This window comes from Leptodactylus fuscus, chromosome 10, assembly GCF_031893055.1.
Source record: "Leptodactylus fuscus isolate aLepFus1 chromosome 10, aLepFus1.hap2, whole genome shotgun sequence".
Lineage (NCBI taxonomy): Eukaryota > Metazoa > Chordata > Amphibia > Anura > Leptodactylidae > Leptodactylus > Leptodactylus fuscus.
In genome coordinates this window covers 7,196,492-7,222,826 of record NC_134274.1, presented here as the reverse complement: position 1 = coordinate 7,222,826, position 26,335 = coordinate 7,196,492, and the positions used below count along the sequence as shown (strand labels likewise).

General features: G+C 45.1%; 2 protein-coding genes across 3 annotated transcripts in view; both read right to left on the bottom strand.

Moving 5' to 3' along the window:
* Window positions 1-536: 536 nt before the first annotated feature.
* The window catches only part of LOC142219303 (C-type lectin domain family 2 member D-like), a 33,164-nt gene continuing 7,365 nt past the window's right edge, over window positions 537-26,335 (bottom strand). The window contains exons 2-7 of one of the 2 annotated variants that reach the window (XR_012717547.1): window positions 23,230-23,314; window positions 22,280-22,369; window positions 21,642-21,823; window positions 21,131-21,237; window positions 19,720-19,938; window positions 537-1,397 (exon numbers count right to left, since the gene is read on the bottom strand). Coding sequence is in view for 1 of the 2 variants with exons in the window: in XM_075288257.1 (XP_075144358.1) it covers window positions 19,809-19,938; window positions 21,131-21,237; window positions 21,642-21,823; window positions 22,280-22,369; window positions 23,230-23,314 (594 nt within the window). In the remaining variant the exon portion in view is untranslated. Of the gene's footprint in view, window positions 1,398-17,918; window positions 19,939-21,130; window positions 21,238-21,641; window positions 21,824-22,279; window positions 22,370-23,229; window positions 23,315-26,335 lie in introns of those variants that run through there. The other variant, XM_075288257.1, reaches the window with a different exon arrangement.
* LOC142219304 (C-type lectin domain family 2 member D-like) lies at window positions 1,396-8,601 on the bottom strand. Its single transcript, XM_075288258.1, has 6 exons — window positions 8,559-8,601; window positions 5,734-5,800; window positions 5,556-5,636; window positions 4,798-4,973; window positions 4,603-4,709; window positions 1,396-1,603 (listed from the first exon to the last, which is right to left on the bottom strand). The coding sequence occupies exons 1-6, from the start codon at window positions 8,580-8,582 to the stop codon at window positions 1,474-1,476; spliced, it is 585 nt and encodes a 194-aa protein (XP_075144359.1). The 5' UTR covers window positions 8,583-8,601; the 3' UTR covers window positions 1,396-1,473.

Below are 26,335 nucleotides of genomic sequence, written 5' to 3'. Positions count from 1 at the left end.
ACGGATGATGCCTTTAGCAGCAATGAATTTTCTCTCATGAAATCAGTTTTCTAATCGTTTCGTTACTAACCACCATTTCCAAGCCAAAGTTTGACCCGGAGCAGGATAGGACCTGATCTATAGTCATCGGAAAATAATAGATCGGAAGCCGCCATAGTGGTGAGCGCGTCATGGAATACACTGAGTTCACTGCTGAAAACTTGACTCCACATCGGAAACTGACTCTGTCATGTGCATGGAGGAGGAAAGGGTCGTCCGGTCCAGTGAATCTTCCTCAATCTGTATTATTTTCAACATTTTGAGACTTTTTGCAATTTTTTACTTGATACATTGTTAATAACCCTCCTGTGTGTCTGGCTTGAAGATTAATAAAGAGACCGGTCAATGGGTGGAATATATTAGACAGTGAGTGAAATTTACAATTGATATTATTTCATAAAAAATTCTTGCACCAGTAAAACTTTTTGATCTTTTTATTTTCCGGTTTATTCCTAATGACGGGTGACAGATACAACTTACATAACAAATACTGTCATTCTTCAGCACGTCATTCTTAGGAGACAACTAAGAGACCCCGTAACACCACACAATCTGTAATGTCGGCCCTACAAGTCGATCGATGCAGATATTGTGCACAGAGCGGCCGCCGATCACTATAGTGTATATGGCGGTGCTCTACAGCAAACCTATAGACAGCACAGAGTAAAACCCCTTTATTCTGGGGCGTTCCCCCATGTGTAACCGGACTATAGAGGCCGCAGTGACCACCGGGTAATCTGGATACTTGTAGATGAAGCGCTTGCACAGCGTTCAATGATCCATTACTTGTCCCCGAGCTTGCACAACTCATGTCCGGGTTACTGGGGGATAAACCACCTGATAAAGCCTTCCCAGTACGGGAATAAGGAGTCTGCACCATGGCTGCCGGATTATAGGATACTTAGTACGTACGGACCATTGCATACTTATAGAGCCGACATTACAATGCTGACAAACCTCTGAACGACCAGACACCGATCTGACCACGTACAGGGGTTTGCAAGCCATGATGCCCATCCGGCCCCGGATTATTCTCCTATATACAGACCAATGCAAACATACAAATAGAAACATAATCTACATGTAATGGAGCCATTCTGTAAATGCATTACACTGAATGAACATCAAGGATTGCAAAAGGCTTCTTAGGTTTTGCTTTGTCTCCCCAAAGGAATAATTTTTGGGTTGCTATATACACTATAGACAAAACCTGATTCACTAGACAGGCCAATAGAGATCCAAGACAATCCATTGCCTCCTATATCTCAAGGGTACGTAACACTGTCCTTCGGGCGCTCACAAATATTTCGTCCTTTTTGGGACTCCTCAGTGCAGTGTAGCCTACGTGTGGTATATATCTGCCATTGTCCTGTATATAAAGGGGCAAGAAGGCATCTGCAGATATCTGTGTGCGGGGTCTCATAGCGTCTCCTACTAAAAATGAGGCTGCGGAGAGAAGGCGTCGGGTTTATTACAGATCCAGTGTTTATCCGAGTAACACGAAGCGCTGGAGATGCGGCCGCTGTTCACCAGGACACAATCCGACACACCGACAATGGGGAACCTGCAAGTAAAGAGGGACAACGTTAGACGGGGATAGATCTTTGGCCATTGGATACTGACACAGAACAGACCGGACTATACATAATGATGGATCTGACGGACAGCAAAGGATCTCGAGGGAACCCTCTGCTTATAGTGGGGTCCATCAGGTGTCCATTGCTATCTACGACTTTTGCTATATGAATAAGTTGTGGTTACATAACTTTCTCAAATGGAAGGGAGTGTCCTTAGTGGTCAATCCTCAGCAGGCACCATTGGGATACATGGAGTCCATGAGGATGGTCCATACATGATAGACAAGGCCTCCCTTCTACGTCTATACTATCGCTGTCTGGGGTCAAATGACCAGTCCTTATGGCATCATAAGTCCTACAGTCATGGCCAAAAGTTTTGAGAATGATACAAATATTAATTGTTACAAAGTCTACTGCTTCAGTTTTCCTAATGGCAATTTGCATATACTCCAGAATGTTATAAAGAGTGATCAGCTTAACAACAATTACTTGCAAAGTCAATATTTGCCTAGAAAATGAACTTTATTCCCCAAAACACATTTCAACATCATTGCAGCCCTGCCTTAAAAGGACCAGCTAACATCGTTTCAGTGATTTCTCCAGTAACACAGGTGTGGGTGTTGATGAGGACAGGGCTGGAGATCAATCTGTCATGATTAAGTAAGAATGACACCACTGGACACTGTAAAAGGAGGCTGGTGCTTGGCATCATTGTTTCTCTTCTGTTAACCATGGTTATCTCTAAAGAAACACGTGCAGTCATCATTGCACTGCACAAAAATGGCCTAACAGGGAAGAGTATCGCAGCTAGAAAGATTGCACCTCAGTCAACAATCTATAGCATCATCAAGAACTTCAAGGAGAGAGGGTCCATTGTTGGCAAAAAGGCTCCAGGGTGCCCAAGAAAGACCAGCAAGCGCCAGGACCGTCTCTTAAAAGTGTTTCAGCTGCGGGATCGGGCTACCAGCAGTGCAGAGCTTGCTCAGGAATAGCAGCAGGCAGGTGTGAGTGTATCTGCACACACTGTGAGGCGGAGACTCTTGGAGCAAGGCCTGGTCTCAAGGAGGGCAGCAAAGAAGCCACTTCTCTCCAGAAAAAACATCAGGGACAGACTGATATTCTGCAGAAGGTACAGGGAGTGGACTGCTGAGGACTGGGGTAAAGTCATTTTCTCTGATGAATCCCCTTTTCGATTGTTTGGGACATCTGGAAAACAGCTTATTGGGAGAAGACGAGGTGAGCGCTACCACCAGTCTTGTCTCATGCCAACTGTAAAGCCTCCTGAAACCATTCATGTGTGGGGTGGCTTCTCAGCCAAGGGAATCGGCTCTCTCACAGTCTTGCCTAAAAACACAGCCATGAATAAAGAATGGGACCAGAATGTCCTCCAAGATCAACTTCTCCCAACCGTCCAAGAGCAGTTTGGCGATCAACAATGCCTTTTCCAGCATGATGGAGCACCTTGCCATAAAGCAAAGGGGAGAACTAAATGGCTCAGGGAACAAAACAGAGAGATTTTGGGTCCATGGCCTGGAAACTCCCCAGATCTTAATCCCATTGAGAACTTGTGGTCAATCATCAAGAGACGGCTGGACAAACAAAAACCTACAAATTCTGACAAAATGCAAGCATTGATTGTGCAAGAATGGACGGCTATCAGTCAGGATTTGGTCCAGAAGTTGATTGAGATCATGCCAGGGAGAATTGCAGAGGTCCTGAAGAAGAAGAAGGGGCAACACTGCAAATATTGCAACGCTGCATTAACTCCTTCTAACTGTCACTATAAGCTTTTATTACTCAGAATATGATTGCAATTCTATTTCTGTATGTGATAAAAACATCTGACAAACACACATGGAAACCAGAGGGAGCAGATCATGTGACAATAGGAGATTTGTGTCATTCTCAAAACTTTTGGCCATGACTGTACAAGGCTCAGGATGGGAGCTGTGACCAGGATATAGGCTGTGTAACCTTACAGATGTTTACAGGAAACCAAATGTAACGCTAGAAAAAATAGACCGTTATTTAACATCCTTACGACATCTTTCGGCTTATAGTGTTGTCTGCTTTAACCCCTTTGTTGCCAGCATTTACAAAATATCAAGAACAAACCTGACCCACTCTGTACCCCAAAGCCTGTATAGTATGAAAGTAGACACCCATTGCTTGTTAATAGTCCCCGCCAGTACTGAGTAATACCCGGGCACATGGATGTCAATTTATTACAAAATGCAGAGAAATCCATGTCGGTAGTGATCACAGACCTCACCTACTGTAACTGGGGGCAGATGGGAAACAGTTGAGATAAGATCTGTATTTCGATACAAGTCATCAGACCCATATAGAAGGAGATCTAGTCATTCTAGAAAAGAACATCTCTTGAGAAAGAAAACAGAAACCTTATCAGAGAGGTCCCTGGAGGCCGGGGTGGAGCAGAAATCGGCAGAATGCAGTCAACAAGTGATGCAATGTCGTGTTATGGAACAAAATGCACCAAGGATCTAAAGGTCATGGATACAGATGACCTATCCTGAGGATGCCCGATCCCCGCCCCGATCAACTGGTTTGGCTTCTGGAAGACGTATACTAGGGAACAGCAGCTCTGCTCTTATCCAAGTGACTGGGCATGGGGCTGCAAATCCCGAGCCGCCTCTATAGTGTATGGACCAGACCTGGTATATAATGTACAAGGCTCATGGGAATTGCTACATTTAATAATAGATACACTAGCTCACTGGCGCATATGACCAATGAAATCTGTGCCCAGTTGGTACAAGTTATAGCCCAGACACACGGACCAGCGGACGGTTCCCCCCATGAGGAGGTGTGAGCTTATCTGTCGATCAGACCCTGACTGATCTAAACGTGATGGCCTATCCTATGATTTTAATAAGTTGTCCCAGCCAAAGTCATTGAATTAAGCTGATATTACTCGTGTGTGTGGCCACTTCCAAAAACCCATCTCTCAATGAGTCCCACTTACAGATTACTGAAGGCCGTGCCGTTGGTCCATATCCAGGGTTCTCCATCTCTCTCCCTCCTCAGTCCGATCCAGTGATCAGGAGACCCTTTAAATCGGAGAATGAAGTCCTAGAGAACAGAAGACGTCGCCATCAGCAGAGACATCACCCAGACCAGAGCGGGTACAAGATTATCCCATTACCCTACGGGCACCTACCAGCTCCCGTCTTGAGGTTATCATGGCGAGAGAAGCGTTCCTGGAGGAGCAGAAGTCCTGGCTCTCCTCCCATTCACTAATGTTCGAGGAGAAGTAATAACACTTCTTCCTATACCAGATCCAGCCGTCATCACAGGGGTCAGGGATAGGGGTGGTCGGAGGGGCCGGACGGTGACCTGGAAAGGAAGGGGACATATGACATATATGCAACAAAGATATCCAGATATAAAAACTTGCATAGGACATTTACCATTATAAATCTTATTCTGGATTATCAGACTTTCTGGATTATCAGAGGATGATTTGCAAGAAATTATTTGTACAGAATAAGAGGAATTGGCTTTAGTAGCTTAATATTCTGAATTATCGGATAGAAAGAGGCTTCATATAATATTGTAGAAACAAGTTCTGCATCAAGTTCATCAGATGCTGAAATACAGGACTTATACTATATACTGTGTGTGTGTGTATATACTGTATATATATGTTTTTGTGTGCCCTGCCTCCTTATGTAATGTCTTGTGGTCATTATCGTTGTCTTACACATTACCCCTCCTTATCACAGTCACAGGGTAAATGCAAGAAACTTGCACGCCCAATGACCTTGCAAGATCTCGGCATCATTCTCAGGCTCCATGTATACGGCCAGGGGTGTTATCTAAACCTGCACATGGCCTTGGATAGTGCGCCATGGTGTGCATGAAGCCCTGACGTCACAGTAACATTGATATCGTCCTCCTTAGGACATGGAGACTCACCTGTAGCCTGAACGAGCAGAATGATCAATACCAGTAGGGCAGTGGATATTGTGACCGACACAAGTAGAAGGGCCCATTTTGCTGAAAAATAAAATGTACATTAAAATCTATTATCCCAGCCCCCCCAGATCCCCACCCTTAGAGGTAGGTTTCTCTACTGTTGTGCGGCCAAACTTACCTTTACCATCATCACAACACCTCTTGTATAATTTTGGCAAAATCCCATTGTGTGTGAGGCTTTGCACCTGTAAGAGATAGTGAAACCTGTAAATCACATGCAAATAACCATGAGATCCCTGGTAATATAGATGGGGGTGCAGCCAAGGTATACAAGGTCACTGTGCCGGGAGTGACTGTATTATAGGGTTGCATTATATGTGACTGTGAGATCAGTCAGGACATCTGAAGCTGCATAGGAAGGACTGAGTGCACCCGGGTCATGAGCCGTATGTCCACATATGGGTGCGGGTTTATTTACCTTTGACCTGTTTGTTAGCTGTGGCGGTTACAATTTTGCATTTATGATGGGAAAGACAATTTGTGTGCGATAGTAAGTCGTATATTTGATATCAGCAGAGCATTGTGCACTATCTCATTTACACATTGCTTTGGCAGTTTGTCACAGACGCCCAGGTTCACATAAGGACGTCCTTGTTATTCCAAATCCTAAGAACGGCACAAGCAAAATGAGTAACCTATTAGCAATGAGGGTTATATAGGGACACGGCGCCTGGACCCCAACTGTATCATGGCCGCATAGACGAGCTTCACTGCTTCTAATTAATGGAAAACTAATGAACAGCTGCAAAAAATACGCTGAATACTAATATTAGTCTCATGATGTAGGGGAAGAGAGAGGTCTGTGTGAGCCCACGATGGAGAAGTGTGCAGGTACTGGGAGGAAGCAAAAGAATAAGGGGTTAACCCAGTCAGCTAAAAATACATGTATGGGGGGTTTTACTGCAATTTCATGCAGTTTTGCAAGAAAACAGAAGCGGTTATGTTCTGTATCTGCAGAGCTGCTGCTATGTGTGACCTCATGTATAACACACACAGCAGATTCACATCTTTAGCAACCTCACCATATAAACAGGACCAGCTGCTGCATTGTACGGCCTTATTCAGGTGTCTGGATTATGGCTGCAGGTCTAATGACCTGAACATACAGCCCCATAGAGTCCTTGTTTGGGTCATTGGACCCACGATCAGGACGGGTTGTTAATTCCGACACTAAAATGCAGACATACAATAGTTGTCCTATAGTCCTCATGTACCTTGTCCCCTGTCCCCTGTGCAAGTGAATGAGATTCTTGCAAATGCCATACAAACTTTGCAGAAAAATATCTGCTTGGGAAAAATATCATTTACACCAGTGGAAACGCAGGAGCTTTCCCTGAAAATCTGCTCCGAAAATGCAAAAACAATGCAAAACACTGCAGGATAAAGTGATGCATTTTTTTTCGTACGTTTTTTTTTAGCTGCATTTCACTATTTGGGGCTTCAGCCTAATGGGGGGGATTTCCAGGCAAAAGCATTGACGAATCATCAGTGATCTACAGTGATACAGGACAGAACTACATGTCCCAGGATAACCTGCATCCCCCACCAAACGTAAAACTGCTGTGCTCTATGTTGTACAATAAACTACAAAGTACTACAAGTCCCAGGATAACCTGCATTCCCCAGACATAAGACTGCTGCTCTATGAACAGTACAGACCTGGAGGACTACAAGTTGCAGAATAACATGTATCATCAGACATAAGACTGCTGCACCAAGTCTATGAGAAGAGACCACGACCTGTCTACAGCATCGAAGCCCCCGGTATAACCGGACATACTATATGTATTTGTGCACACTTACCTCCGTGCAGTCCTCGCTGTATAATCGGACATACTATATGTATTTGTGCACACTTACCTCCGTGCAGTCCTCGCTGTATAACCGGACATACTATATGTATTTGTGCACACTTACCTCCGTGCAGTCCTCGCTGTATAACCGGACATACTATATGTATTTGTGCACACTTACCTCCGTGCAGTCCTCGCTGTATAATCGGACATACTATATGTATTTGTGCACACTTACCTCCGTGCAGTCCTCGCTGTATAATCGGACATACTATATGTATTTGTGCACACTTACCTCCGTGCAGTCCTCGCTGTATAATCGGACATACTATATGTATTTGTGCACACTTACCTCCGTGCAGTCCTCGCTGTATAACCGGACATACTATATGTATTTGTGCACACTTACCTCCGTGCAGTCCTCGCTGTATAATCGGACATACTATATGTATTTGTGCACACTTACCTCCGTGCAGTCCTCGCTGTATAACCGGACATACTATATGTATTTGTGCACACTTACCTCCGTGCAGTCCTCGCTGTATAATCGGACATACTATATGTATTTGTGCACACTTACCTCCGTGCAGTCCTCGCTGTATAATCGGACATACTATATGTATTTGTGCACACTTACCTCCGTGCAGTCCTCGCTGTATAACCGGACATACTATATGTATTTGTGCACACTTACCTCCGTGCAGTCCTCGCTGTATAATCGGACATACTATATGTATTTGTGCACACTTACCTCCGTGCAGTCCTCGCTGTATAACCGGACATACTATATGTATTTGTGCACACTTACCTCCGTGCAGTCCTCGCTGTATAATCGGACATACTATATGTATTTGTGCACACTTACCTCCGTGCAGTCCTCGCTGTATAACCGGACATACTATATGTATTTGTGCACACTTACCTCCGTGCAGTCCTCGCTGTATAATCGGACATACTATATGTATTTGTGCACACTTACCTCCGTGCAGTCCTCGCTGTATAACCGGACATACTATATGTATTTGTGCACACTTACCTCCGTGCAGTCCTCGCTGTATAATCGGACATACTATATGTATTTGTGCACACTTACCTCCGTGCAGTCCTCGCTGTATAATCGGACATACTATATGTATTTGTGCACACTTACCTCCGTGCAGTCCTCGCTGTTCATTCCTCCGTTGACTCCGATACATAGCACATGTGGTTAGCATATCAGTTACTTTCCAGTATCTCCTCCCCTATTGGTTCCTGCTCAGAATTTGTTTTAAAAGTACACAGTTAGTTTTTGTCCCAGCAGCCAATCACAGCACAGCTTGTTATAGAGATTGGAAGCTGCGCAGTGTTTGGTTACTGAATAATACAATAAGTAGCGGCCAATCAAAAACGAATACTGCCCCCCCCCCCCCAGTCATATACAGAGCGGTTAGGTTCACCCCTGAGCTGGACATAGGTCACCTCTTACCGGATCGGGTTGGCAACGGATGAAATGCAATAAAGTTTGTTATTGTGAATACCCAAAATACCCCGGAGAGACCAGAGAGGGCTGACACAGAAGTGTTGTGTGTAAACGTGTGTGTGTGTGTGTGTGTATAGTGTAACCACAAACACTCATACGTCTCTGTTTGGACCCAAATACTGGCAGTCAGTGGATCTAAAACGACACCTGAAAATACAATAAATCTGGGGAAAATATTAACTCCAAAATCACTGGAGCGCCCTGTGCTGAAGGATGCAGAGAGTCGGACTGAAAAGTCAACAGGACAATCCCTGCAATGTCACATCCACTGCAAAGCTCCGACATGGAACGTTAGAGCCCGATATACACCCGAATCCCCCAATTGTCACCCTGACACTGCCTATACTATATCACAGCACCTCAATATTCTGTAACTAACTGGGAGACGCTGACATTAACCAAACGTCTCCTCTATTCAATGGCTCTCCCATCCCTAGTAGATGACACAGGAACAATAGCAGCCAAATGAACAAAGAATACAAGAATTTCTTACCGGTATAAATCACCGAAACCGCTCAGGCAAAATACATCCGAGAAGTGTAAGTGATTACATGTCACACCGAAGCCCAAACATGTAGGTACCATAGTAGAGGCTGCAAAATTAGCCAACAAATCCATTGATAGGGTGAAAAACAAGCAAAACCGCAGAAACCCAAAAATCTGACTTGCTCATCTTGAAGACCCCGGTCATTCTGGCATTGTTTGCTTTGTTGATACTTGGTAACTTCCACAATAAGAAGCCGCTCAGCCTCAGCAGTCCTTACCCAGCCTTGTTATACATGAACTGCACCGTCACTTTCAGTTTCCTTTGTTCTGTCCACGTGAAGAGCAAACAATGACTTCGGGAGACAGAGTAAGGGATCTTCCCTTTTTTTCATTTACTAAACCCACACGTTGTACTTGATGTTTCTGAGACCTGACGCCGCACAGACTGACTGATCTGCTACTTTCTTATTGCATTTTGCACAGAGAATTTCCTCCGGAGAGACTCTACGTCCTTATGTAATAGACACCAGTATGTATCTGATCTTATAAGGGGTAGGATGGGGGGTCCATATACTATACCGAGACACCGTACAAGCATTGGCGGTAATATAATGGTTGTACCTGAATTCTAACCTAATATAGGTGCAATTTAGGCTCTTAGTTCGGGGACCTTGTCTTGTGCACTGGGTTATCTCTGCACCTGCCCTACCTGCTCATCTTGTATCCCATGTAGTGCAGAGTATATAGTGTATAAACCATATAATATTGGACAAGGTGTGAAGGATATAGAATACATAAAGTCTGGAGAAATTGTCCGTCTCAATGTATTGACTCGCCTGCAGTGAAGGACGTGATCCATAGGATGAACTCCCTCCTCCAGTATGAGTATTGGCCAGGGATAGGCACCAGGAGGGCGCACACAAATCACAACACATGGAGGTCGTGGGTGTATGATGACCTATATCTTTGTAACATTAAATGTTGATGTTTGTAATCTCTTCCTAAATTTTTTTTTATTTAGAATTTTTAATTTATGTATTACCAGATGACGGACCCGGCTTCGCACGGGTACATTTCATTTTTTGTCTAGTGGCCCCATATGAATGGGCTAGTTTTTTTTTATTTTTTTATGTAGATTGTGAGCCCCATATAGAGCTCACAATGTACATTTTTCCCTATCAGTATGTCTTTGGAGTATGGGATGGAAAACCATGCAAACACGGGGAGAACATACAAACTCCTTGCAGATGTTTTTTTGCCCTTGGCGGGATTTGAACACCAGGACTCCAGCGCTACAAGGCTGCAATGCTAACCACTGAGCCACCGTGTGGCCCCCTGGAATGGGCCCGCTTTGACCTGGTCTGTTTTCTATGTCATTTATGTGTGTGTTGAAAAAACATGTCTTGTCAGATTGGAGATGGGCTCGGGTCTGGTGAGAGTTTTCATTAGCTCGAGCAGTAGCCATGCGTTTCTCTATAGGAGTCTTGTGTCCAACTGCAGTTTTCATTTTTGAAGGAATGAATAGTTTGATAGATTGTATGGCAGTCCAGTATGGGTACAGTCTATTTATGGCTGTGTTATGGAAATATGAAGTTATATCGGCTGATAAACATCATTCAACTGAATATTTAAGGACCTGCAAACTGCTCCAGGTCATAAATAACTTAGTTGCTACGGGAAAAAAAAACCTGGTGTAAAGCTGTGTGTATGTCAAGACTGAAGAACCTGCAAGTTTTCATTGGTCCATAAGCGTGACGTTATCATGTGAATCTCATTTTGGATATCAGTGAAAAACCTGCGATTGGTTGTTATGGAAACCTGGAGTAAAGCTGTGTGTATGTGACCTTGTGTAACAGTGTCATGCCCCATTTAAAGCTGACCTACAGCAGTGAAGAAAAATGGCTGGGGTGTTATTGAAACCTGGCGTATAGCTGTGTGCATGTGGAGACTAAGCGCCTGCGAGCTTCTATTGGCTGATAAGGGACATTTGACTGTGTGTATGACAGTTGGAATATGAGTGAAAGACTTGCAGGATTCTATTGGCTAATGCAGGTCATTTTTTGGGAATAGGGTATCTCAGGAACGGTACATGCTAAATAGCTCAGACCTGATCTAAAACCTTCCCTGACAGCTGATGTACATGTGTGCCAAATTTGGTGAATATCAGTCCAGTCATTTGGTCGTGCATAAAGAACAGACAAAATCATTTATATATATATGAGATCTAAGGTTGGGTTCAAACCAGCACTTGTAATCCGTTTGGGGTTTCCGACCCTGAATCCGCTTAAAAAATACAGAGAAGTCCTGCAGCACTTTATTATCCACATTTTTTGCCCTATTCAAGCGGAAAGTGGGCGGACCACATTATAGTGTATACTCTAAGTGGATTAGGTGTTAGGAACCTGATGCAACAATAATCACAGTAAGTCTTGGGCAACTAGAATCTCCAGGCACCGAGACAAAAACAGTCCTGATTGCACTACGCTCTCCTAACCTGAGCGGAACCAGGCCCTGGAGTTTGTCACCAGAACTCCTGATGGTGGAGTTGGACTTGGTAAAATCCGGGACTCAGAATCACAGCTGCCCAAAGAGCGCCGCACACCCAGCAAGCCCTAAGTAATTAGGACCCATATAAACCCTGGATGAAGTTCAGGAGATCAGGTCAGGACGGAGAAAAGACATGCAGGGCAAGTTGTTAATCCAGAGGTCGAAGCAGGGTAGTCAATCAAGCAGAGTCAGTACACAGGAGGTCACCTGGTAACAGAAGGAAGAGGAAGAAGTGTAGTCAGGAGAGCCGGGTCATACATAGGAGGTTTGCGGAGTAGCCAAATCAGGATCCAGATAAAGCTCAGGAGAAAGCCAAAGGTCATGCACAGGAGGTCAGGAAGATGCCAAATCAGGAGATCAAGAATGTCTGTAAAGCAAGCCGGGGACATACACGTACAAAGGCAATCAGGTATAACAGGGACAGGAGACAAAAGGCAGGGAGAAGTCACTGAGGAGCTAAAACGAAAAACCAGTTGACCTCCCTGACCCTGGAAGTACTGGTCCCGTCACTAGAGAGAACCCGGAACCTCCGCAGACTCAAGCAGAGGCTCCAGTCTTCCCGCAGCTGGGGCAAGATAAGATAATCCTTTAATAGTCCCACATTGGGGAATTGTCAGGGCGTGCCATTCCGGCGCTGGACACAGAGCAGACCAAGAGCCTCCATGCAGCACAGTGAAGGCCCCGGCCCGTCCTAATATTAGGTTTCCATTCAGGGGGGTCCTGAGGTCCCCAAGCAGTCCCTCCGAAACCGAAATGCAGGTTTGAACCTAGTGTAAGTTCTTCACTTGTAGTTTGGCACAGGATCTGGTGCTGGAATCTACAATCCTGTTCTAAATCCACCCTTATATCTGACTCATGTATAGGTGATTTTTGTTTGTTTTTAATTGCAGATACAAGGAAAATCCCCAGATGTCCACATTGTAAAACCTGTTGTTATGCTTTGCTGCTGATAGTAATTATTGTTCTGATAGCTTTGCTATGTACTAGAGGTGAGTTCAGACAAAGCTCTTCTTTGGAGTGTATGACCTCCTTTTGGGGCATCTATGCTTTGTGGCATGGGTACAAAATGTGCCGGCCTAGTCACTTAGTGATGTCACTGCAGCATAAAAATAATATAACATAACACAATGTAACATAATTGTAATATATCACTGGGAACTAATATGGTGCTGTTGTGGGTTTGGTTGTACAGACCTCAGTGACATTACACGTCTCATTGCCAATGTACAGTATCTAAGGCCATGTTGACACTAAAGTTATCTTGATCGGCCCCATTAAGCAACAACAAGGTCTACAAGACGCCATTTCAATGCATCGTATGAAAACCTTAACACCAGTTTATTTATAGTTGGGGTAGAGATTTAGTAACCCCCAAAATGGGAATAATCATACTTCTAAATGAGACCATGGGAAGAATATGCAAATCTGTCTTCCATGATGTAATTAGGAAGTCAGCTGCTTGCCTCAGTATTGCAAACCAATAGAGGGCGCTCACTGGAATGTACAAGCCTGTCTTCCCTGATGTAGTTAGGAAGACAGAACTCCAGTGAAATAACCCAATAAAGGTTGCTCCCTTTTGCATCATGCTCGACCTTCCAAGAGGCCTTTGTTTTGCAATGACGCTGGGATTATTACCAGGTATAGTCTCTCGATTGAGGACGGCCGTTTCGATGTACTTGCATCTCATCAGCTCGATGTAGAGAGGACTATAACCTGGTAGAGGTGAGAGGCTTAGACAGGGTTAAGGGGATATTGTCACTCCTTGGGGAGAGACCACCATATAGGTGTGTGGAGACTTGTTAAGCCTTTAGCACTCCACTTCGCAAGGAACCATGGGAAGAATATGCAAATCTGTCTTCCATGATGTAATTAGGAAGTCAGCTGCTTGCCTCAGTATTGCAAACCAATAGAGGGCGCTCTCTGGAATGTACAAGCCTGTCTTCCCTGATGTAGTTAGGAAGAAAGAATTCCAGTGAAATAACCCAATAAAGGTTCTAAATGACAAGCTGATAACCACAGATGTTCATAAACTGGATGACGATCCTCCTACGTCCAGCCTTGATCTCCATCTCATTAATGAATCAAGGTGGACTGGAAATTCTAATGGTCAACCAGTCTTGAGGTTCTTTCTATTGACTAGAAGGGAATCCCATAGACACGTTGTAACATTCAATGGAACCAGAAGATTAAAAACTATCAAAGCAGAAAAAGGGACCGGCTCTAAGTTTGGATTGGATGCTGATAAGCTACGGCAGCCCCAACTAGATCTCACGCACAAGAGACTGCCGATGCGCCATGAAGCTCCGTAGAGTTGAATGGAATCCGTGTGCCATCCCTTGGGATTCCCTGGGTGCCATAGAAGGCACAAGTAGAAAAGAATTTGAAGCACTGAATCGTGATGTGAAATAGTTTAAGAATTTCTAACCATGAGCTGTGGAGTAAGTAGATGCAGTGAGTGCAGAGTTTCTTTAGGGAACTCTTCTTCTACAGTAGGTCCTTTATGTCGGAGTCTTTTATCAATGTTCCGATACTTTCTATCTTTCACAGGTTCAAGATTCATGGCGTGTCAGTAGTCACATGGGGTCCACTGACGTCAAGACCTTTGCGTTAAAGCATGTGACGACGGCTAAATCGCAGGTGTCGAAGGTCCCCAGGTCCTGGACCGAAAAATGACTATAAGGGAAGTAGAGTATTAAAGTTTGTTTCCGAATCTCCCAATTCTTATGGTTTGGGGTCTGAAGAGACCAAGGAGTATAATAGTACTTCAAGTTTGGATCATATAGAAAACAAGCAGACGCACCCCAGGAATATTGGAAAAACTTCTCTCGTGAAAAACACCCATTTCTACTACCAACCCGTCTTGCGTAATTTGCTCTCTATCGCTCTTCTCGATCCCCTCACAATCTGGTATACAAATAGCTCTGACAAGTCTCAGTTTCTTCTCAGTAAGTTCCACTAGATCTACTGCTCTCTTGGTTTTCTTCTTTTCTGATGATACAGTCAATGTCTCATTTCTCTCCTATTCGCCCCCCTGTTGGGGTTCTTCAGGGCTCAGCATTAGGTCCCTTCTCTTCTCACAGCCAAATTAGTACAATCCAGACTTGGTTGTCAGTATCAGTGGTGTAACTAGGAATGGTGGGGCCCCGTGCCAAACTTTTGACATGGGCCCCCTCCCCCGACAGACGCTGAAGACTTCGACCGACCCCCTCCTACGCGTTCCTGCGTGCTCTATTATGCCCCATAGTGGTCCCTGCACACAGTATTATGCCCCATAGTGGCCCCTGCACACAGTATTATGCCCCATAGTGGCCCCTGCACACAGTATTATGTCCCATAGTGGCCCCTGCACACAGTATTATGTCCATAGTGGCCCCTGCACACAGTATTATCCCCCATAGTGGCCCCTGCACACAGTATTATCCCCCATAGTGCCCCCTGCACACAGTATTATGTCCCATAGTGTTTCCTGCACACAGTATTATGTCCCATAGTGGCCCCTGCACACAGTATTATGTCCATAGTGGCCCCTGCACACAGTATTATCCCCCATAGTGGCCCCTGCACACAGTATTATCCCCCATAGTGCCCCCTGCACACAGTATTATGTCCCATAGTGTTTCCTGCACACAGTATTATGTCCCATAGTGACCCCTGCACACAGTATTATCCCCCATAGTGACCCCTGCACACAGTATTATCCCCCATAGTGGCCCCTGCACACAGTATTATGTCCCATAGTGGCCCCTGCACACAGTATTATGTCCCATAGTGGCCCCTGCACACAGTATAATGTCCCATAGTGGCCCCTGCACACAGTATTATGCCCCATAGTGGCCCCTGCACACAGTATTATGTCCCATAGTGGCCCCTGCACACAGTATTATGTCCATAGTGGCCCCTGCACACAGTATTATCCCCCATAGTGGCCCCTGCACACAGTATTATCCCCCATAGTGCCCCCTGCACACAGTATTATGTCCCATAGTGGCCCCTGCACACAGTATTATGTCCCTTAGTGGCCCCTGCACACAGTATTATGTCCCATAGTGACCCCTGCACACAGTATTATCCCCCATAGTGCCCCCTGCACACAGTATTATGTCCCATAGTGTTTCCTGCACACAGTATTATCCCCCATAGTGGCCCCTGCACACAGTATTATGTCCCATAGTGGCCCCTGCACACAGTATTATGTCCATAGTGGCCCCTGCACACAGTATTATCCCCCATAGTGGCCCCTGCACACAGTATTATGTCCCATAGTGGCCCCTGCACACAGTATTATGTCCCATAGTGGCCCCTGCACACAGTATTATCCCCCATAGTGACCCCTGCACACAGTATTATCCCCCATAGTGGCCCCTGCACACAGTATTATGTCCCATAGTGGCCCCTGCACACAGTATTATGTCCCATAGTGGCCCCTGCACACAGTATTATGCCCCATAGTGGTCCCTGCACACAGTATTATGCCCCATAGTGGTCCCTGCACACAGTATTATGTCCCATAGTGGCCCCTGCACACAGTATTATGTCCCATAGTGGCCCCTGCACACAGTATTATGTCCCCTAGTGGCCCCTGCACACAGTATTATGTCCCTCAGTGGCCCCTGCACACAGTATTATGTCCCTCAGTGGCCCCTGCACACAGTATTATGTCCCGAAAAGACCCCTGAGTATAATGATAGCAGCGGTAACGGCTGTCACCGGGCCCCTAATGTCCCGGGCCTTGCGGCCTCTGCTGCTATGGCGGTAGTTACTCCACTGCTGATGACATTATTATACCGGATGTCTCTTGGGTTTCGGCAATCTTCGTTAAAAATAAAATCTCATCCCACTTGTGGGTTACTCTAGATTTTAATCTCGTTTTTCTTGTTTCTGAGTAAACAACCTATAAAAAGTGTCAGCTATATCTGATGTGACTTCCTCATCCGACCACTCAACTGATGACTACAGTGAGGAAACTGGAGATCATAGCTAATGGCAAAGAGAAAGTTGCAGCCTGGCGCCTGATACCGTCCATGTAGGCCAACATGGAATTCATGATTCTGATGAAAGTAGGAGTACAATGGGTGCTTTATACATTTTCCAGCACAGGCGGTTCGTTGGTGCATCAGTGAATATTCTCCAAGCACCCAAAAATAGGGATCAAAAGGGGTTGTCCAAGATAACAAAACCACAACATACACACTTGTTGCCAGTGCTCCAATGTCTCCCAGTGCGGTCCAATGCTATACACAGGAGGTGTCGACTGCATTATACAGTTGGCACCGATCCTATACTGCCACAATTGGTGTCAGCACCGATCACGACTGTCCACCATTTAGATGACTTGGTAAATAGTGACTGAGATAGTGTCAGCACATGGGTGCCACCATATTGGACGGGTTTGCCACCCATCGTGAACATCCCTGGCAGCAGCCTATACAAGGCTCACACGTCTGCCATATAGGAAACGCCTATTATAGTGTGTGATAAACCTAAACTAATAATTATTTTAACCATGTGGTGGACAAGCCGCCAAAGTAATAATTACAAAACCACTAATTGGTATGGAAGACAACTTCAGTACGCCGCCTGGGCAAGTCCCTAACTGCAAACATGTATTCATCGTGCTACATTGGGGTTTACCTAAGATCTCCATCTCTTATCTGTACATTTATAGCTCAAGTAAACAAGTTTCACAAGGCGGATCCCTACCAGAGACCAAAAAATAACAAAAACAACTCCTATTATAGACAGCGTCATCGGAACAAACCATCAGATGTGACTCCGCATAACCTTGACCGCACATTACAACTCACGCGGTCACGTGCATGGGGTCTCAGGAGGAGGTCATCTATCGCTCCAGGGAATCTTTCAGAATTTGCTCCACTTGCATTTTCACTTTGATACGTTAGCAAACACATTGGTCAATGGGAGAAACAGACAATAAATCAACAGGGACAACATGAAATGTAAAATGTCAACTTTTATTTATTCTATGAATAATAAATACAACACTTTCACTTTCACATGAAATCTCTGATTTGTTCCCGATGACGGGTGACTGATACAACTCATATAACAAATACTGTCCATAAGTTATTCTTCAGCACATCATTCTTAATAGGAGACAACTAGGAGACCCCGTTCACAAGACAATCTGTAATGTCGGCCCTACAAGTCGATCGATGCAGATCCTGTACTTTATAATTTTACAGCAAGGAGCGGCCGCCGATCACTATAGTGTATATGGCGGTGCATAGCAAACCTATAGACAGCACAGAGTAAAACCCCTTTATTCTGGGGCGTTCCCCCTTGTGTAACTGGACTATAGAGGCCGCAGTGACCGCCGGGTAATCTGGATACTTGTAGATGAAGCGCTTCCACAGCGTTCAATGATCCATTACTTGCCATGGCTGACTGCGGACCCCCCAGAGCTTGTACAGCTCATGTCCAGGTTACTGGGGGATAAACCACCTGATAATGAGTTCCCAATACGGGAATAAGAAGTCTGCACCATGGCTGCCGGATTATAGGATACTTAGTACATACGGACCATCGTATACTTATAGAGCAGACATTAAAGTGCTGACAAACATGGAGGTCTCACCCTGTATAATATCTGTACCATGATGCCAGTCTGGCCCCCAGTGTATTCTACTATATACAGACCGATGCGAGATATCCTTAGAAGACAAGTAAATTCCTTACATTATCTTGCAACTGTCGATAAAAGATGGCTGAACCTGCTGGGGACATGGCCGACCGTCTATTATGTACTAGATGATCAGCCTCTATGGGGGGCAAGAAGATCAGACATACTGAATATCGACATGCCTAATCCTTTGTTTTCAATGAGGATAAGCTACCGCCAGAGGGGTCTAGTAGTGTCTTACACCTCCACATATTAACATATAACACAGGTCAAAGGGGTTTCCACAATAAATAGAAGGCACCCTGGGCGGTGAGGACGTAGTTAAAGAGAACCAAAATATAACCACCTCCCCTTGCTTCAGGCGGTTTGTCCCCCGTTCCCTCCGTGCCACAATCAGGTGACCAATGCAGCCAATCACTGGCCTCAGCGGTCACATGTTGGTAGTATCGGTCTGTGACTGGCCACGGTGGTCTCCTGACCCTCTGTACTCCAGAACCGGGCAGTCCATGGGAACAGGGGACTCAACAACCAAACCAAAAACCAGGGGTTGGCAAGTATTATTTCTATTATACCTCCAGCCGATGTTCAGTATTTAATTTATCCCAGGAAAACCCCTTTACATATCACAACAGTTGTATAGATTGGATCATTGATCCTGCAATCCAGCTGACCAGCAACATGGACGATCCAAACCATCACAGCGTCGCACGTATATGGTGGACTGCAGATGTATAATATGATTATAAAAGGTTTTTTTTATTTATTTTTTTTGCATTTTTATAGGTATTTTTAAAAAAATTTCCCCTCAATAGTCGGTGCTGAGGTAACAGCGGTCCCGATACAGGACAACATCCCAGAAGTCTTACTGGGAATCCCACATTACTAGGATTGTATTGAGGCTTCCTGTATATACAGCGAACATTGGCACTAAATAAATAAGATAAAATGGCGGCTTCCCGAGGAGGCCACCAGTAACAGACATCTAGAGTGGACTCCTTCGAAGCTATTTCACTAAACTTAGGTTTGCACTAGCGCTAAGTTTCTGTCCTTTGGGCACTCACAAATATTTCGTCCTGTTTGGGACTCCTCAGTGCAGTGTAGCCTACGTGTGGTATACACCTGGAAGTGTATACCGCCATGGTCCTGTATATAGGGGGGCAAGAAGGCATCTGCAGATATCTGTGTGCGGGGTCTCATAGCGTCTCCCATTAAAAATGAGGCTGCAGAGAGAAGGCGTCGGGTTTATTACAGATCCAGTGTTTATCCGAGTAACACGAAGCGCTGGAGATGCGGCCGCTGTTCACCAGGACACAATCCGACACACCAACAATGGTGAACCTGCAAGTAAAGAGGGACAACGTTAGACGGCGATCTTATCTGCAACGCCGAGTCCATTGTATTGTAGGAATCCAGATGTCATAGGTTGTGGAATAATGGAGTCGGAGTCAGAACCTCACAGGCCTGGTAGGATCAGAATGGACTAGAATGGATCCCCGAGGGCACCCACTGACTATAATGGGGGTACATCAGGTAGCCATTGGTTTCCTTAGTCTTGCTTGTGGACTGTGACTTTAGACAGACTGAGATGAAGGTTTCCAAAGAGGAACGGCGCCTTTAAGGGTTAGACTATAAAGCGAGTGTCCTGACTGATCAATCTGGATCTTGCACGCGGTTAGGACTTATGGTTGTCCCTGATGAGGGTCCCTACATGAGACATTAACTCCCTTCTATGTCTGTATTATTGCTGCAATTCGTGTCCTGACCTCAACCCTCGGCATCATAAAGCCTATAATGCTGCTAGTTTGGGTCAATAGACCCCCCAATCGGGACAGGAATTGGGACCATAATACAGACACATATTCTAATTCAGTATAAGGGTGGTCAGATCTGTATATTGGCCTGGGTCATCAGATGCCATATATAAGGGGATAGAAATCTATTAGTGCGAGGGGTTAACTGTAATATACAGGTTATAGCACTACAGTATTGAAGACCATAGAGCGGCGCTGCAGGACACTTTGCACTGTCTCAGGACCGGGAATCTCTGGGGGCTCCGGCTGTCTGACCCCACAGATCTAATATGGATGACCTATCCTAAGGTAAAACTAAATAACCCCCATTAGCCAAATATGTGTCAAGGAATTTACATGTTAGGAAAGTCTGTACATAAGATGTTATCACAAAGGTTGCGCCATCAGTTCCAGGAAAAACCGTTGCTTCCTTATTGTTCTTTTTTCTTCCACTATTACCCAATATGAACATCCCCATTCCTTTGCAATGAGAAAAACCCAATAAATACCCTATAAAGAATCCATATAGCGCAATCAATAATCCTCACTGTACTTTACTGGGGAATATACAGTGCGGGGGGGGGAAGGGGATCGTGCGGGGATTACTGAGCAGAAACTCCATGTCACTGATGTCATACAGAAGGGAGGTTCAGCTTCAGTTCCTCATTCCTCACGCATATCCAACTCACACGTCAATAACCTGTATTGACACGGTCGTGTATCAGACGTCACATACTTACATGTCATCAAAGACTGTGCCGTTCGTCCATACCCACGGTCCTCCATCGCTTTCCCTTTTGAGTCCGATCCAGTGATCGGGCGACCCTTTAAATCGGAGTATGAAGGTCTAGAGAACAAAAACCATCAAATGGTCACTTCTATGAGAACGACTACAGTGTATTAACGTCATATCGACTGGACATTGATAGGTGTCGGACCCCCACTGTCCTATCCTAAAGGCCGGTTATCGATATAGTCCTGGACAGCCCCTATTAATAAATATCCACAAACTGGTGCTAGAATGTGTACACTAACTTTAAGGGGTGCGGGCACACACGATGTAAAAAGAATCTGCATAAACTGTAGATTCACAGATTTTCCTCTATGTATTGTGAAGACATAATCTAAAATCTGCGTTATACGTCCAACTGCACATGCACTTCGCTCTATGGATGGGTGTGGATGCAGGGGTTAAATTGTGACACCTATTTGGGGGCTAGGGATCAGCCCTGCCCCCCTTCGGGCACCTACTAGCTCGTTTCTTGAGGTTATAATGGCGAGAGAAGCGTTCCTGGAGGAGCAGAAGTCCTGGCTCTTCTCCCATTCACTAATGTCCGAGGAGAAGTAATAACACTTCTTCCTATACCAGATCCAGCCGTCATCACAGGGGTCAGGGGTAGGGGCGAGGGAGGTCGGAGGGGCCGGACAGTTACCTGAAAAGGAAGGGGTCAGAGATCAGACTCACTATAGAAAAGGTAGAGAAAATCCCAAAATAAAAACACAGAAAAAACATGTTACAGTTACAGTGGTTGATGATGTATTTGTATCAAAAAATCTATTTGTTGTGTATCTATTTATGATCTGATGCCTGTCAGTCCCTGTATAGTAGCCGGGGGCTACTGATATAAAATGGACAACCCCTTTAACTAGTTCTAAGTCGTCTTTTAATCTGGATTATTGTAAACTATAAAAGCAGAACACAGTTCCTTTACTTTGGCTCAATATTCTGAATTATTATATGTATAAAGTACGTCCTCCTGGGCCCGGCAATCTCAGGTGACGCTTTGACTGATGGCGACCTCACGATCCCGGCGATCACTCCTAGTCCCCTATTGTATTATGTTATATGATGGCGTCTTCCTATATTACATAGGACACCGGGGACTCACCTGTAGCACTAATAAGCAGACCAATCCATACCAATAGGGCAGTGAACGTTGCGACCAGCGCAGTCAGCAGAACAATCCTCATCGTTTTTCCTGAAAAATAAAACGAACATTACACTTCCAAACCGAACGGCAGCACCCCGACCCCCAAAATCTGCAACATTCTAGATTTCATACAGACATTGGACTGAACGTGGGGATTGTTTGTGGCATCTACAGGTCCGGTCACTGCTGTTTGCTGATTAAAGGGGCGGCTCTATGAGGTCACCCACAAACACCTATTCACTAAAATGGGGGTCCCCAGAGCCCTGTGGTGGTCATGTTCTGAGGCGCAGCACTGGGGTCCTGGGTACTTTCTCCCTGTTGGTCTTTCAGGTGCTGAATATACTGATAGGTAATGTCGGAGATGGGGCGCCTGTATGGCTGCCACTGACTCCACATCCCTCCTGCACATTAAAAGGCATTTAGTTTCTGCAATTCGGGATAGATCTATAGGGGTCCGACACTCAGGACCCCCCACAGATCAGCTGTCACATAACAGCACGGCTCCCGGTAATGTTCACCTTCCATGTTGTATGTATAATGGCGGGTTTTAGTACTGCAGCAACGTCTCATTGAAATTTAGGATACGACTTATGTGTGAGGTACGCTGCTATTCTTGGAACATCCTTAGAAGTGATTGGCAAGAGCTTCACATATATGTGCCAAGATGGCGGCCACCATGATTGAGCTGTGACTACCTCTAGACCTTTAGTCTTATGATCAGACTCTGTTGACTACTTGGGATTTTTCAATTAACAAAGCAGAGGAGAAGTCGGGTACTTTTTGTCTCTGCCTTAGTTTTATGGTGGGGGGGGTTACTTTATAATAAGGCGACTATTTCCCCGTTTATAACTTTTTTACTTACTGAGGACGGTTTTATTACGACAAGGGGACAAGTACATAGGACTTACCGTTATCATGACTTGGGAGGGCTGATAGTTTCGGCATCTTATACTTGTATGCTGGTGGGGGAATCTCCTGAGTAAAACTTTGAGCCTGTAAGAGACAAGGAAACCTGTAAATCCCATGCAAATAACCCTGAGAGCCCGGGAATACAGGAGGAGGCGCAGCCAAGGGAATAGCGCACAGTCTACAAGGGCACAGCTGGTACTCTTAGTGTATGTTACATGTATGTATTGTATGTGGCCGCGTGATCAGCCGTGGATCTCATTGCCATGTCACAGAAAATGCAGGATGACAATTTTAGATATAGAAACACAGAAGGTTTTCCACGCACTTATATGGGGGAAGCAAAACTGCAATACAAAGCAGAAAAGCTGTAAAAAAAAAAGCCCCCAAACAAACCACAAGTGTTTTCGGTACTGCATTGTCTCTGTAATGTTTGTAGCTGCGTTCCGCCATGTGTCTTTCGGGGACCGTCTCACCTCTATATAGCAGATAGCTTGGCACAGGTCAAGCGCCTTAGTTTAGGCTATGTTCACACCTATGTCTACGTTTCTGTTCTTCTGGTCTATTAGAGGACTCCTCCAATAGATGGATTCTGGCGCGGCTGAATATTGTTCTCTAGCCCCCACCATCTCAGAGCTATTGCTGCGGGTACTGTCAGGTGGGTGGTCTTGGACTGGAGCAGATAGTCTGAGACCGCCCACATGACAGAGAGGTTAATTAGCATATTGGTTGGGGTTTTTTAGAGCACTTTGAAAAAATTTTAAAAAAATCGCTGGTGGTTTTTGATGTCTTTTTTTGGTGTGGGGGGAAAGACCATGTTGAACACCGCATCAAAATCTGGATCAAAAATCCATGCCCCGTTTTTTGAGCCGGAATCCGCCAGAGGATAGGTCGTGTTGCAAAAAACTAGTGTTAGTATACCTTAAGGCTCACACGGGTTTTTTTATCCGCCTCAAAATCCTGACCAAAAAGTCGGCTCCCATTGAAACCAATGGGAGCCGGTCAGTTTTTTGTTCCGGGAGCCGTTTGTTCCAGACATGCTGCTTCTTCAGGCCGAGTCGCCTCGCGAATCCGACTGAAGACGCTCCCTCCTGACTAGGTCCATTCCTTGGGCCTAATCCAGAGCGGAGTGGGCAACAGTGCACCGCCAACCAGTCGCAGCTACCTGTATTTTGCATCGGTTCTGGACCAAAAAAAAACCGTGAGAACCCGGCCTAAGTGTAGCCCGGGTTGTGATGCATCTGTTCTGCATTTTAGTTATTTATGGTCAGTTCTGTTTACTTGCGGTTGCGATGAGCAGACTAATCCATGTATTCATGAGATAGGGAAGTGGTCAGATAACAAGACGTGCATTGTATCAGCGATCACGTATGTGCTCGGGGTCACCTAGAGACGTCCTTGTGATTCTGATCACCGATATCTGTACTAATCCTGGTGACACGGAGCGTATAACGGGGCCTGTTATACGCTTTGCAGGTTACAGACAGTCCTGCCTGGGACTAACCCACCCACCGAGGTTTATCATATTCCTCAGACTCCTAGAACATTAAGGGGGACACTTTGCTAATGGGAAGTATATGGACACTACGGCCCCATCCACAGGACTGCATTAGAGTGCCGATCCACGGAAAACGGTATGGATGACACGTGGATGTCTCTGTACAATCCGGGTTTTCTATGGACTCCATTAATAGAATAGATGAGACCAAACCACAAAAAACAGACGGCATTAAAACAAAATACGGCATTAATGTGACCGTACGCCATCAGTGATTACAGATCTGTACTAAGGGACGGTACATGGACAAAGTGTGGTTGTAGAGGACGGTAGTATTCAGGACCTATGTCCCCGCAGACAATATACAGTCCTCAATGGGGTGCCCTGTCTTTAGGAATCCCGCCAGCACAGCTGTGGAAAAGGATATGAGGTCATGTTAAATATTTGTAGGAACAGCTGCAATCCCACAGAAGGGAGTGTGATGGGAGCGCTGCCCCGGCTGCCTTATAATCCTATTATACTTACTATACTATACTACTAATATTATAGTTGTTCCTCAATCATGCAAAAACGGCTAAACATAGATAGATTGTAACCTCGAATAACACATCGGCTACTTTTTACCCCGGTAAGTGACATGGCTTCACAACTGTTATGAATTTATGTTCACGTACTATATTACACTGCTCTTATCTCAGGTTCTGAGAAAGCCAGGGTTGTTATCTCTCGGTGTAAACACACGCTAACCCTCAGTGTTCACACATCTGCATATTATCTGATGTGCTCCAGGCAGTGCTGACACACTGACATGGACAAAGACCTTTCATCCACATTGGCAGTTTGCTAATATTAAACAGGCCGGGAAAAAGAGAATCTAATTTGTCGCAAACAACGAGCGTTATGAAGGAGCCAGAAGTCACAGAGTTCTCCTCAAGAGGAGCCGATAGAGATCATTGACGCCAACAACACGCTCATTATAGGGTGTCCCCGCGAGAACAATCACAGGCACAGTGTGAGGGACAAGTTCAGCAGCAGGACAGCTTAAGAGCTGCCGAAACGTCGGAGCAGGCAAACGATCGACGGCAGCAATTTGCTGAATATAAGCGGACAACCCGCAGACTTAGTCGCAGGCAGAGGCTAGTATATATATATATATATATATATATATATATATATATATATATATATATATATATATATATAGGACATGAGGACTATCACGCCGATACTACAACACCTAATATACTAGGAATCTGTTCGGTGGGTGGATTAGTCAGATTAGGGCGGTTTTGTGGTTTTACATGTAAATGTTGTTCTGGTTTGTGGCCAAAGAGCGACTGCTGAGTATGGATCTGCTGATCTAGTTATAAATGGGGTGACATCTTATCTTGAAATTTCCCCACTGTGGAACTATTAAAGGATTATATTATATTATCAGCCTAGTCATATAAACAGGACCAGCTGCTGTCTATAGGGACTTATTCAGACAGCTGTCCACATTATCTAATGACCAGAACACGCACGCCCATAGATTCCTGATGTGAGTCATTGGACGGGACTTGGAGCTCCTAAGATGGACACTAAAATGCAGATTTCCTGTAGTTGTCCCA

Coding starts and splice junctions, on each gene's coding strand:
- LOC142219304 (XM_075288258.1), bottom strand. CDS start 8,582: ATGAACAGCGAGGACTGCACGGAG. Junction 5,801..8,558: donor ACAGCGAGGACTGCACGGAG/GTAAGTGTGCAC, acceptor TATCTCTTACAG/GTGCAAAGCCTCACACACAA. Junction 4,710..4,797: donor TAACCTCAAGACGGGAGCTG/GTAGGTGCCCGT, acceptor TCTGTTCTCTAG/GACTTCATTCTCCGATTTAA.